This window comes from Enoplosus armatus, chromosome 12, assembly GCF_043641665.1.
Source record: "Enoplosus armatus isolate fEnoArm2 chromosome 12, fEnoArm2.hap1, whole genome shotgun sequence".
Lineage (NCBI taxonomy): Eukaryota > Metazoa > Chordata > Actinopteri > Centrarchiformes > Enoplosidae > Enoplosus > Enoplosus armatus.
This window is the reverse complement of record NC_092191.1, coordinates 9,188,287-9,202,915: the sequence shown is the minus strand read 5'-3', so window position 1 is coordinate 9,202,915 and position 14,629 is coordinate 9,188,287. Positions and strand designations below refer to the sequence as shown.

The 14,629-nt window shown below is 41.7% G+C and overlaps 1 protein-coding gene across 1 annotated transcript in view; it reads left to right on the top strand.

Moving 5' to 3' along the window:
- Nucleotides 1-5,862: 5,862 nt before the first annotated feature.
- Nucleotides 5,863-14,629, top strand: part of ctbp2a (C-terminal binding protein 2a) — a 40,709-nt gene continuing 31,942 nt past the window's right edge. The window contains exon 1 of the mRNA XM_070915853.1: nucleotides 5,863-5,920. Within this exon, the coding sequence (XP_070771954.1) occupies nucleotides 5,863-5,920 (58 nt within the window). The remainder of the gene's footprint in view (nucleotides 5,921-14,629) is intronic.

Sequence of the window (14,629 nt, the reverse complement as noted above, 5' to 3'; positions counted from 1 at the left end):
AGGTGTAAATCAGCGGTCTGAGCGACAGCTTTACGTGCCCCTCGGAGCCCCAACTATCAGATTAATGAGAGAAGAGAAACCTTAACCACCTTCCCCTCTCTGCCTCTTCTTTTTCTGCTGTCTTGCACTTTCAGGGACATAAATCATAGACTCTTAAGCAGTCACTTTAGGTAGCAGCTACACAATTCTTCTCCTCAAGTTGTTGACTGTAAGGTATCCCTGTCCTATGACGTGTTGCATTAATGAGATTTTACTGCAGCTAGTGTCCGCTGAACCACGTTCATTCCAGTTGTTAAAAGAACGAGTCAACGTTATGGGAAATACACTTATTTGCTTTCTTGCCAAGAGTTAGATGAGTATGTTGACACCATTCTCATGTAACTCTCAAAAGTAAAAGCATCTGCCAATCAGTGCCCCCCCCCCCCCCCCCCCCCCGTTTCCAGAATTTATGCTAAGCTAAGCTAAGCTAACCAGCTGCTGGCTGTATCTTCATAGTGACTGTACAGACATGAGTGTGGAATCAATCTTCTTATCTAACCCTCAGCATGAAATTTAATGAGTGTATTTCCCAAAATGTCGAGCTGTTCCCTCGAAGGGATGATGTGTGAAGTGCATGGCTGTCACATGTAGAGACAAGGCTGCGCTTAAAACAAAGATATTCAAACAGTAAAAGACGGAAAAGAAAGCAAACTGAGAGATTTTTAGATTACTGCCAGAGGGAAGAAATTGGATTTTTTTTTCATGAACTTCACAAGTAAAAAACTTATTTCCAGTTTATCTGAAGGGCACCAGGTTTCCTTTTAGCTTAATTCTTTGACTACAAACCCATACTTGCGTAGCTCAGTCCTTTTTGTGTGTGTATGGGCTGGTGGTCATCAAGTTCACATAGTTAAACTAGTTCACTGAGGTCAAGGGCTGGAAGCTCGGTTGATGATCTAAAAAAAGAGCAAGACGTGCCTTTTTTTCAAGATGAAAACTCCCCCTTGTAGTAAACTCCACTCCACAGATATTTCAGTCGAACACGTGCTACGATAAAGTCAAAGCTAGCTTCATTCTGTGCCTTTTCAACCTTAGCCAAACCCACAGGTTTCTTAATCTGGTGAGACGTCTCCTCTGAGAGATGGCCTCAGTCAGAAAAACCTCTCTCTCTTTCACTTTCTATTCTCTTCCTCTGTGTCTTCTGGGCTATTATCAACCTAAACAAGATCTCCTGGGCTGCCTGCCTTGTTATGTGCTTTTCATCACAAAAGGAGTAGAAAAGAATGAGCGTGAGTGAAAGAGATGTAACATAAAGAGTTGAAAGAGAGATGTGTTTCTAAAGTGTAAAACTAGCTTGTTCTGCTTGTGAAATTTTTTGATGTACAGGGTGTCAGATGGAGAAGCACTGTATGAATTCATAACCTCTTGGAGTGATGCAACAGCTGCAACAACGCAATGTAACGACTGGCACTTTTTTTTGGCATTTTGATGAAAATGTTACTTCTGTTTGTGTCATTTTGAGACTCAGTAGAGAAGCTGTGGTGTTCTGCCACATTTCACAAGCGTTACAAAGCTCTTAACTTTGACCATCACTCAACTCTGTGCCAATAATGGATCCACTGTTAAAGTGTAAAGAGCTTTAGTTTTTTTAAGTCCATCATGTGAGTGGCATGTAAGTTATTTGTTAAAATGAACACCCAAGTCAAAGCTTTAGAGGGCGACTTCACACACAGTTTGAAGAGCTTTATTACCTAGAAATGTTGCAATATAACATAACTGTCACACTGATTGATGTCTTTTTAGTGGCATGTTGTGTATGTATGTGGTGGGGAAAATGTTTTGGTAGCAGCTTCAGCCTGGGGAGTTAAGTGTTCTCTCTTACTCTTGCTGGTGAAGAGATTTTTGAAGCCACAAATTTCCATTGACTATATATGACATCAGTGGCGCCGCAACTAACTTATTTTAATGTAATCTGCAGATTATTTTCTCAATTGATCCAATAATCTTTAAGTCCATTAAAAGTCTTGTTTTGACCAGCAGTACAAAACCTAAAGATATTCATTTTAAAGTGATATAAAACAAAGAAAAGCTGCACATCATCACACTGGAGAAGCTGAAACTAGTAACCAGTATCTATTGTAGTAGTAGTATTTTTTGTGCTTGAAAAATGACTGCTGATAAATTTTCTGCCAATCGATTAACCGTCTAATCATTTCAGCTCTATACATCAGAAGTTGATATGGGCATAATCTTTTTCGTTTCATCCACTTAATGCAAATTTAAAATTTTTATTCTCAAAAAGAACATGCCGAAATTTGTGGCGATGCAAAAGCCGTGATACAGATACCGACATTAAGAACTTGACTGTTATGTTGTGCCTGTAGATACTGTAGATACACTGTATATATATACCTTGGAAATCGTCTCATTCAGGCATTATGGCGTGCTGCAGGTTGCAGTCACTGCGGAGAGTCCAACAGTGCATGAAATGCATCCAAGTAAAAAGGCAAGATGTAATTACAAAATAACATTCTTTCGTCATAAATCATCCTGTAGCTCATAAAACACATAATACATGTTTTTCTCAGCCCACAAAGTAAAAATCCTGATACATCAAAGCCAAAAAAAAACTTCTATTACCAAGAATATTGTGAGGTTTGCATCACTCGCCAGATCACACAAAAGCTACTTTGGTCACGATCGATCTGACTTGGTAACATTCACAGACTTGTCAGGGAACCTGTGAACACGACTACCCAGCCACAAGTAACACCGTGCTGTGTGTGTGTGTGTGTGTGTGTGTGTGTGTGTGTGTGTGTGTGTGTGTGTGTGTGTGTGTGTGTGTGTGTGTGTGTGTGTGTGTGTGTGTGTGTGTGTGTGTGTGTGTGTGTGTGTGTTGAGCAGAGTGCCCGCCCTCTCTACACAGAGCCAGACAATCCCTGGAGTTGTGTATTTCTGTCTTTTGTGTTTGAGTGTGTGTGACTTTCTCCTCAGTTTCTCTTCCTGTCCTTCAGTACTGAGCACGTATATTTTCTCTCAGGTCAATCCCCTTATTGTTAAGTTACATAACGGCACTTAGTCAAGTAACAATCCAGCAGCGATGGTGCTAAGGGCTGCAGGATAACTGTATTTCCTCTCCGACACTCCTCTGGCTGAGAGCTCTTCTCAAAGTTGTTGACTTTTCAACCCGCTTAGTGGACTTTTTTCTCTCTGGAAATGGAGTGGATCTCCTTCTTGCATGACACAAATCTCTGGAATTAATTTATGGAAATGAAGTCGTGTACACCACAGATTTGGGGTTTTTGGTCATATGTAGCTCCCAAACTGCTGAGCGGGCCATTCTTCTAAGTTGGCGGGTTTTGCCATCCCATCAGTCGAGACCACCAATAAGAACAGAAGTGATGAAATGTTTGTTTGAAATGATTCCAGATGTAAATGAGTACAGTTCTGATTGTGAGTGAATGTAGAGGTTTGGGCTGCATAGTCTTAGTCTATTTATTAAAAAGCATCATATATTTTTTTCAGGTATTCAGTAGCTTAATCAGTGGATACTAAACATGTAGACCTAAATTATATATGACGATAAGGTCAAAATCATCATCCTAATATATTAACAACACCATATATAATATGTCAAAACAAAAATAAATGATCAAATTGAAAACCACTTTTAAAAATGCAGTTTTTACAAAGATTGATGACTTCAGAAAGCTAGTTGTACAGTGTTGTATTGTGGTAGTATCTTTTTACTTCCATCCTGATCTTGTATAACCACCACATGTTACTGTACATTATGATTTCGAGGCATTGTTTTGCAGGCACCTGTGCGCTCGAGCAGGCTATATTACTGTTTGTCCGCTGAGGCAGCTGTCAGTGAAGTGAAGTCTATATCAGGAGGGTTTATAATGACTAAATGGCCAGATGCACTCGTGACCTATAGCGTTGACGCTCATGCAGCACAGAGTAGGAGATGCCCATGCATGTCTCCTCCAGTCTATTCATAGCCAAGGCGGTGTGACTCCCCCGCCTCTGACTGACTGTTTCCTGCTCTCCCTCTTGCTCAATTACTTCTCCTCTGACTCCCACATGTGGGTCTTCGGCTCTTTGGCAGGGAGGCTTACCTTGTGGAGGAGGGAAGCTGAAGCACAGCTGACTGGTGAAGCAAGCAGAAATGTGTGTGTGGTGAAAGAAAGACACAAGTGTGTTTGTCAGTGTTGGAGAAAGGCAGGAACTCACAGCGTGTTGAATGCAAGGAGAAATGTAGCACCTGCTGTAGTGTTTAAATTAACTTAGCTGCAGTGCACCACCTCCCCCTCCTGCCCCTATCTGGGAAAATGCCCCAACAGCTGGCCAAATAAAAACGCAACATCAATTCATCATTCAGCCACACTGCTTCGCCTGCCCTCCACCCCACCCAAAACACAACAGTTATAATTGCAGTCACAGCGCAAATATCAATATATCATCATATAAATAGTCAAGCGAGAGCCATTCTCAAAGTGCAGCACTCTAGGAGTGGGCCCAGAGGCGAATATGGAAAAGAAAGAGAGGTAGGGTTATGAATGTGAAAGTGCTGAAAGAGATACAGTTAAAATGTAGGAGGAAGATGGTGTCACACTGTACTCATCCTGTCAGACGATGTTTTTCTAGTACTTTCCTCTCCCTCCCACCAACCCCCTTTTTATGTCTTTATTCTGCTGATACAACCTCCTCCCGTCTGCTGACTAACTGACCCACATTCCTCTGTGTGACTCGCTGCCCTTAGAGTGTGTGTGTGTGTGTGTGTGTGTGTGTGTGCGCGCAAGCCTACATTTCTGCTTGTCATCTTGTGTGTCCTTGTGTGTGTGTACCTAGTTGACTGTGTGTGTGTGTGCAGTCTTTGCCTTCCTCTGTCTATCTCTATCTGCCTGCCCCCCCCCCCCCCCCCCCCCCCACCCACCCCCCACCCAACAAAAAAGAAACAAACTGTGCCGGGTCCCTCAGGCTTCAGCAGGAACCAATTAGAAGATTGCTCTTTTAGAGGAGCATCAGTCACTGAACATAAAGGATTGGTAAAATGCCTCATTTACTCACTCACTCTGTGTTTGTCTGCTGTTCCTGTTCTCTGTTTGGGGGGGCTCTGGTTGCTGAAGTGACATTTCTTCATTAAATTAAATAAATGGTGCTCAATGATATGAGGCTCCCTCTAGTGGCGAGTCTTTGCAAGGTAAAATGTCTGTCTTTGCAGGGCAAGTGAGGGATTCTGCTGAGTTTTTGAGACGGAAACAACTGTGCATGATTGCTGTCAGATGACAATTCTTGAATTTCTTGTGATGCACTTTCAGGAAACCAGGAAATCATGATTAGTGTGTGTTAAGTCGTGCAGCAGTGACTGAAAGTTATCAAACTTTCTCATCTTCTTACTTAGTATTAAGTAAAAAGGCATTTCTGTTCATTTCTGCCACAACTCAACAGAAACAGTTGCAGTTCCATCAGTAGCTTTAAAGCCAAATTAAAGATTTAGCTAAAAGTTACCCAACTCTGGAACCATTGACTCTGCATTTTATTGTTTTTTGCATTGTGCATACCTGTGCATAATAATTATTGTGCCATGTCCTTTTGTTTATGTTAAATGTTGTACAGCACATGGTCACTTACAAAATGATAAATAGGTAAATAAGTAACCTAAAGAAATAAAAATTCTAGCAGTAAAAATCAAAGTTGCAGCAAATATACGTCACTGCCAGACTGTCGAGAATAATCTTTGTCTCTGTTTTCTTGAATTTCAGGTATAAAACATCAGCTAGCTAACTTCTGGAGGACTGGAGCATTTGAGACTTTAAGGAGGAGAGGTGGATATCAAGAGAAAGCAAGAGAGGAGAGAACATTTCAAGCTGTGACGGGATGGCTCTGGTGGACAAACATAAAGTGAAACGCCAGCGGCTGGACAGGATCTGTGAGGGTGAGGAAGACTCCATTACTCCTCTCTTTCTGCTTTCTATGTACACGTGGATTTGAGATGCTGGCTTCACATTTGCATCTCACTTGAAATTGATTATTTAGGTTGTGGGATGCTTGTGTCTTTGTGTGTGCACATGTAACCTGGAGTGTGCGTATTAGTGCCACAGGTTTATGTTGTAGCCATAAAAGATTCCCTCCACTGTTATATGGAAATTGAGTTTCCACCAGTATTTAAGCCTTTCAGCCTGCTGCTGCAAATTCAGTGAAAAGCCAGTGGGATCATTTGCATAAGTGTGTTTGTGTGTGTCAAAAGGGAGCCTTGGGACCAGCCGAGGCTCCAAACTTTGAAGGCTGTCTAGGAGGGAGAAAGAGTGTGTGTTTGTGTGTGTGTGTGTGTGTGTGTTGTAGAGGAGGCTGGGTTGGTGGCTGAATGGAACTTGAGTTCGATGTTTCCAGATTGCTGGAGAGATGAAGTAGGGAGTTTGTAATAAAGTGAAGCACTCCTCAGAGCCCTGGGATTGATTGTAGCAGATAGTGGGATTGATTTGTGTGCGTGTGTGTATGTGTTTGTTTTAGGGAAAGACAAAGCAAGAGATTTTCCTTTCGTTATTCCTCACACATTTTTTCATTTAACCACTAACAGGAGCCACTGAATGTCTGAATGTTTAGTTAGTGTATGTGCATGCATGCCCAAACTCATACTCACCCTTCTCTCATGCACCAGTAATATAGTGCAAGATTATTCTCTTGTATTCTGTGGGTATATTGTAGCTGCTAGCTGCTAGCTGCTGTTCCACCAGCTTTCATCTGTCTTTGTGAAAAAGTGAAACATGTTCCTGGGTTTACTATCTGTATTTCACATTCATGCCCCACTTCATAGCAGTTTGCCAAGCGTTTGGTGAGACAGAATGTAGGATTAAAATCTGCATTCAAAATCACATTGACATTTGAAATAATGCAAATGTCAGAATATAGTTAAACTTGCTCACCCCAGTTTCCCAGAGGCCAGGGTGACATCCTGGCCTTCCTTGTTTTGTCCAACCAACAGTCAAAAACACAAAGATATTCAAATTACAATGATATAAAACAGAGAAAAGCAGCAAATCCTCACATTATTAAATATTTGAAAATGTCAAGGTGATTTTGAATTAGGGCTCATATAAAAGAACATAAATGTTCCAGTTTCACTTCAGCTCTATATAAACGAAACCATTGGAGTTTCTTAGTAATATGGAGTTACTTCACATTAAAAGTCTTCAGAGTATCAAGTATCAACATTCCTCTTTGTTCATGTCTAAGGAAAATCCCATTGAGATTGAGAAACACAATATAATAAATTCCTAAATGAAGCAGTGAGGCTGTCTGTTTCCACCCTCAGAATGAGAGCCACATGTGGCATCTCAAACCTCTCCAAACCACCAACCCTGCTCGCTTGGAAACACTTTTTCCCCTCTTTTTTTTAAAATTGTTTTTTAATTTTAAACAAGAAGAATGACTGTGTGCTGTCTAAGGAGGCATTATGTTAAACATCATGTAACAATATATTCTGATCTGACACAGACATCTTCAGCAGTGTCCGTGCCTCCTCTGCTCATCAACAATGAAGTCATTTTGCCAAAGATGAAGGGGGATTTTTTTTTTCTAGTGCAGATAGTCACCACAGCTGCTCTTAAAAATGTGTAGAAGAGGGTGATTCACATCGAGGAAGTTAAAAGATCAGAGGGTGGTGAATCACGTTGTTTTCACGGTAGCATTAAATCTGCTCAACCATATAAAAAGGGTATTTCAAAACCAGAGGCATGGGGTGTTCTGCACCATAATGTCAAAGCCACCCACTATTATCTATAAACAGAGTGTTTGGACTGAGGCGTGAAATAGAAATCAAAGTTCGCATCTTGTGTATTGACAAAAACAAGGACGCTATGGAGTGATTGCGTTGCCGCCATCGTGGGTTGCACTTGGCGAGACAGCGATAGAGGCTTCCCTAATCTCCATTTATCTTCTGAGGATAACTGTGTCAATCCAATACTTGTTTCACAGCGGAGTGCATTGATTACATCTTTACTCATTGTGATGAGTGGCTAACTGAGCCGTGCCTGTGCCCTAAATTGAATTCGAAATGGCTGATCAAGTGTGGCTGTTTATTCCCATCAAGAGTAGTCACGGTGCTGGAATGTGGATTTCACCGGAACGATGGATGTTTTACATTGAGGATATCTGATGTGATTCACTGTCCTTTGCTTTCATGTTGGATATTTGTGGTTTTCTAATTGGACACACACGGTCAAAACTAGGGCACACACGGTCAAAACTCATGTCTATCAGTTATTTTTTCAGTTCATCTATTAATCATTTGCTCTGTAACATGTCAGAAAATGGTGACACTTCGCTCCCAGAGCTCAAGGTGACATCCTGACGTTCCTTGTTTTGTCCAACCAACAGTTAAAAGCACAAAGATATCCCAATTACATGGGAATATTTGGCTTTTTTCGCTTGATAAATTACTTTTGACAGTTAATCGATAATTAAATTGTAATTATATTAGGGTTTTCCCCAGAAAATTGTTTTAGCCGAGCTGGTAAACCACCCAGATCTGGACACATCAAGTCTTGTGACCAAACAATGGCCTTAACAATAGCTTCTCTTATATATATATGGAATTTGCTGTGTGAAATTGCACTTTTGCAATTTTTTACTTTTATAAAAATGTAAATCTGAAATGTAAATCTAAAACAAAAACAAAATTAATCAGCAACCATTTCAATAATCAATTAATTGTTGCGGTCATTTTTCAACATTTGCAGGGTTTGGACTGTTGGCTGACACTGAATAAAATCAGCATTTTGAATGCATCACCACTCTGGGAAATAATTCCAACTATTTACCATAAAAAAACAATTGATTTAATTGTCAGATCAATCAATAAGGAAAATAAGCGTTAGTTGCAGTTGATGTTGGCAGAGGTGGTTCACCCCCGCTAAAGAATACTATAGGAAACCATAGTTTGATAATTACTAATTGATTAATCAACTAATTTTTTCAGCATTTTTTGTTAGATTTTTCAAATCCATCAATAAAGTCAGCTTTAATTGGTTATACAATTTAGTACACTTATTTCTCTTTTAAGCCTAACAGCATTGTTTAGTTTAGATATCAGCTTTCAAAATGTATATTTACAACTGCTCCTTTTGTTGTGGGTTTGATAAAGTGCCAAGAAGAGTGTAACTGCAATAAGGGAACTGTGGCAAACATCTGTTGTGAGCATCAGTTCCCATACTCTCTCATTCCCCCTTTTCCTCTCTCTCTCTCTCTGTCTCTGTCTCTCTCTCTCTCTCTGTCTCTCCTTCTGTCCTCTCCATCTGTGTACCCAGCATGCATTGGCTTGGGCAGCAGTGCAAGTCGTTGCCATTGCCGTTTAGCCAGAGCTAACTGACTGATCTGGGCAGAGATGGGATGTGAGCAGCGCTGCGACGTGAACTAGGTCGCAGTAACAGCATGTTCCTGAATGTTGATTTACAAGTTGTAAATCTGTGCTTGGATGCAAACACCACAAGGTGGGGTAGTGTAATTTGCCATGGCGATTCCAAGTGTTTTAGTTGGCAGTTAAATAAATATGTTAATGCTTGATAATGCATCTTGTTTTGTCATGTGTACAACAGGAGGAGTGAACAGTAAATAATGTGGCCAGTCAAGCTAAAACACAATCAAACTTAGCCTGTTAATTATTCATATTCTCACATTTAACAGACCTGCTTTTTTTTTTAACAAAACGCTTCATATTAAATAGAGAGGACAACCAGGGAGGCTGAGGAGGAAAAGGAAAGGGGTGTCCTGATGTCATCCTGCCCTGCAGGGGGGGCTTCGTATCCTGAGCTCTTCAGAGACTCCGGGCTCTGCTGCATTCACCTCTCTGCTTTCATCCCTCCCTCCCACTCGCCTCCCCACGCTCTGGCATCCAGCTCTGGTATGAAGTCATCGGAGCGGTCTCTGGGTCTGACCCCCCCTCGGGCTTGTTCCAGGCTCCTCACCAAAACCCACGACCCCTTTATAGGCTTTGTGGAGAGGCAGGGAGGGGCACAGAGAACTGGGGGAAGGAGAAGGGAAAGGAGCAGATAGAAAAATGGTAGTGTTGTTTTTGGAAGGAAAACCATTTGTAGCAAAGCGGCATGTGTGATCGTGTTATTATCATAAGAGTGTGCCTGTCTCTTGTGTACACCTTGAATGAAATTTTGTGGTACGATTTTCCTTCTTAGTGTCTGTATTTGCATTTGTTTGAGCTGGCATGTAGCTCAGCGGTTGTTGAAAGTTGGAAATGAGTTCCTGGAAAAATCTAATTTCAAAATGAACTCCTCATCTATGACACTAAGTATTATAATAACATGTGGCTTCTCCGGACTGGGCTGGAGATTGGATGAAGGATGAGTCGGAGAGGTGCAACCAAAGGAGATGGATTATGGGTAGTAACATAGCTGACAAAGAGGAAATTCTGGAGAATTTGTGGTCTTTTGCTGCTGTGTTCATGTAGTGCATCCGCACTAGCAAAATAAACAAAAACTGTGTGTCAACTCAGAATGTTACACTAACCGAGTATATGATTGTCATTTAGATAAGTGCTACCTTCATTGCCATCGACCTCCATTTTACAGTCCATTTAGTCCCTATGGAGATGCTTTCAGAGACAAATAATCCCACTGGAATCACATACAAGGCAGCCATGTACATAATGTCTGTTAAGTGTGCATTACAATTCATCTGACAGCATTATTCTTTGCAGCGGTAGTGGCATTGTAATCCCATTCCCAGTTAGTGCCTCCTGCCCCACGCTCATGCATAAGTCAATGAGTGTTTAACATTCAAATCATGCCTTGAGTACGTGACGTGTCACACTGTAGGAGACAGTTGTTTTTATTTCTGTTGCAGCGCAGTATTCACTTTGAGTTAGCGTGTGATTTTTATTCATGTATGCACGTCAGACCAAGGCTAAGGCTTTCGCGGCAGTTTGCGGGCGTGAATGAAAAGGGACATTAACGAAGCACTGTTGGCCGCTGCTGTCTCTGCTGCATGTTAGAAGACGAGCAGAACAGGGTCAAAAGGCTGAGTGGGGATCCAGGATCGTGCAAGCCGAATATGTTTGTGCTTTAGAGTGTGTGTGTGTGTGCGTGTGTGTGGATACATGGGGCGAGGGTGAGCGGCTGCACATTTCTAAATGGGCTTGTTGCATGTGAACCCTCTGATTCCAACATTTGGTAAAGCGTGCAAACATTTTAACATGGTTGAAACGAGCACCAACGAGTGCACACGTGCACGCTCACACACATATACATGAAGCAACCCACCTCTGGTTCTCCTGCAGGCTTAGCTGTAATATTAATGTGGAGGCAGGGATTGAGAGGGCTGAGTGACAGGGAGATGTAGAGTGTTTATTAAACAATGGCAAGCTTCTTGTGTGACAGATTAGCCACAGAGCTGACTGTTGTACATCATGTTTGTCCTCTAATACTGAGAGATGTGTAAAAGAAAGTAATACGCCATACCAGGCTATAGTAGAGTTGTGTTTTTTGAAATCTATTAGCAGTTAAAAGAACCCTGAACTACATAATTGCATCCTCACTCGAGGTTTCTATATGTTTTACTCATTTTGAATTTTTCACCAGTCAAGTCTTATTCAATGTAAGGTCTTTATAAGCTTCTGCTGGGGTGGTATTATATTTGTTCTAAAATCCCCGGCTTAATTCCTAAATCCCTCTGTTACAGTGAATCTGGCGTTGTGTGCACAGTCTGGCAAGTATGGCAAATGGGGGAACATTAGAATTTGCAAATCAAACATTGTTTAGTTTGAGACAAACAGAACTCTGCGATTTACTTTCCTGTCAGGATTATATCGGCAAACCCTGAGTACACACCTCTGCCCCCATCTCTCTGTTTGAGGTTGACTTTATGGGGATGAGTGATCTGCTGCACTGAGAGTCAGAGTCTCTTGAGAGCTGGGCTAGAAGAGGTAATGAGAGGAGTGGATGAGGTTGGGGAAAGAACCGAGGGGATCACTTGAACTCTATAGGCTGTTGCCCTCAACGTGTGTGTGTGTGTGTGTGTGTGTGTGTGTGTGTGTGTGTGTGTGTGTGTGTGTGTGTGTGTGTGTGTGTGTGTGTGTGCATATACTGGCTCTGAACATTTTCTCCTAAATCTAAGCAGCTACTTTCAAGTCTCAAGAAGGGGCTGTTAACCATTCAATTATATTTGTAGACAAGCTTTTAAATTAGGAAGGTCTGACTTTTACAAATAAATGATGTTTTCATATCCTGACATTAGCTAAAAATACAAAACAGGAAAGACAATGTGCCTTTAGGTGATGAATGAATGAATGAATGACACCCATACTTGAAATGACTGTAAAACTTGATTGACTTTATAACAGCAAAACCTTGACTGATAAAATCAAAATGGGCTTCAAAAACACTCAGCTTTGATTTAATAATTCATCTTTACAGTCAGTTTTAGAACTGTGAGCTCTGTGTGCGCTCTTGCCTCCTCTCCTTCCCATTTTAATTTCCTTTTTACATCAAGCTGACTAATGTTCCTCTGACCTTACCAAGAGAAAGAAAAAAGTTCTCAATCATCTGCGCAATTGGTTTTGGAGACTCTGTCATCAGCTTTTTCCTGTCATCTTGTGAAAACAGCAGAATACTCCGCTCCCTCTCTGATCTCTTCCTACTCTAATTACACAAGTGTGATTAAACAAGATATTAGTGCCGACGACAGACATGCCTGCACAGTTTCCACAGGCCGTCTGTAAGTTATTCAGGAACTTTTTTCAACATTGTGATATTAACGAGGCTTTCCTCACGGTCTAAAATATGTATTGCTGGTCCTCGCTGTGGTTGGCTCTGAGATTACATTTGGATGGAAATGGACACTTCCTCACCTTACATCTGTTTTCATGCATTAATAAACAGGGATCCTCTGCAGAGGTGATCAGGTTTCAGCCACAGTGACATGAAGTGAGACATGCGGGCAGCTAGGTAGGCAGGTACACCCTCAGAGTCATATGTTGAACATAACCTTGGTTAAACAAAAAAATAAATGCATATCATTAATGGCAAAGTATAACAGAGAAATACTGCAGCATTATAGCAAATAGCTTTTTTCACTGTGGCATGTGTGAATGAAGCGGAATGAGCTCCTGTTGTGTGTTACAGCTCAACAAGCATGTTTTTGTAAGGCAAAGGTTGTAGGTGCTTTGGATTAACCGCTGTTACAACCCTCCCCCTTCCACACACAAACACAGATGTACACACACACCACACTCCCCCAGTGTTTTACTTTTCTCGGCAAAGGGGCAAATCCAGATTACAGAGCTCCTCTAAGTGAAGGAGATCAGAGGAGCTTTATAAAAGAGGGGGAAGGTGCTGTTTTACTGACAGTAACATGTATATGGATAGAAGTCATGTAGTAATATAAATGGCCAAATAAAAACAACATTCAAACTTTCTGTACTGTACAAGTGTTGCATTTAACACTTGGTAGTTTTTACTCTACAAGACAGACAGCAATATTGATAATTCAGTGGATCATTGTTTGAAATGACAATCAGTGGGGAGGGCAAATAGGACAAACATTGCAGGTGGATTTCGTTATGCATTCTGCAATCTCCATGCAATCCATGGGTTGTAATTTTCAATGTCGTCCAGTTAACACACAGACGGCGGGTCTGAGTGATCTCAAACCGAGGAGAGTGGGGCAGTGACAGTGAGCGCCACGAAGGCATCAAGGACATTTCAGAGTGAGCTGGGCAGCAGTTGCGTGGTGGCTCTGCTGCAAGCATGGGGCCTGGAGGATTAGTGTCCAATCAGAGTGGATTTGATGTTTGCTGACAGCACACGGGACTTAGCTGAGAGAACTGTATTTCATTTGTATTCTATGAAGCTGTGTGACTTGCCTGGCCTCCCCTCCCCGCGCTATGAATCTGGCAAACTAAAAACTGAAACCTGTTGGCGACAGCACATCATCGACACCTTCAGGTAGGTGACTCTTCAGGAGAGGGTGAGGGGTTGGGGGGTGGACTCTAAATCATTGGTATCGTCATCACCATCATCATCATCATCATCATCATCATCATCATCATCACCAGATATGCTTGTATCCGGCTCACATGACGTCATAGTGGGAAGTGGAATTAAACAGGCTTTATTTAGATGTAATCCCTCATAGCAATCGGCAGAGCGAGTAAAATGTCCCAGAGAAGGGAGAGATAAACCCTATTGGATTAGTACAAGTCCCTGCCCATCCCAACCTATAACCCAACCTATCCGCTCCTTTCATTTTTTGTGTTTTTTATCAACGTTTGGTGGCCATCTCAAGCACGCACCCTGTTACCGTGGCTTCTATGGAGTAGCTGTGCTACCTCTGCAGTGTTTGTGTGGTTTGGTGTGATGTGTTTGTGTGTGGTGTCCTCTTTCTTCGCGCACAACAAGCCAGCATGACCAGAGATTAATTATTCAAGGACCAACAGCCAAGGGGGAAGTCACCTGATAGTGCGGACTCACAATATTACAACCTGATATCAGGTGAAACGGTAGACCCTGCTTCATCTTCTTTTCTGCTTGTTCTCCTCCTCCCTCTCTCCATTCCACAGCTACAGTACATGAAGACTTGAAAGAGAACTTTCAAAAACACAGCTACAAGCGGGACATTTTTTCTGTTTTTGTTTTTT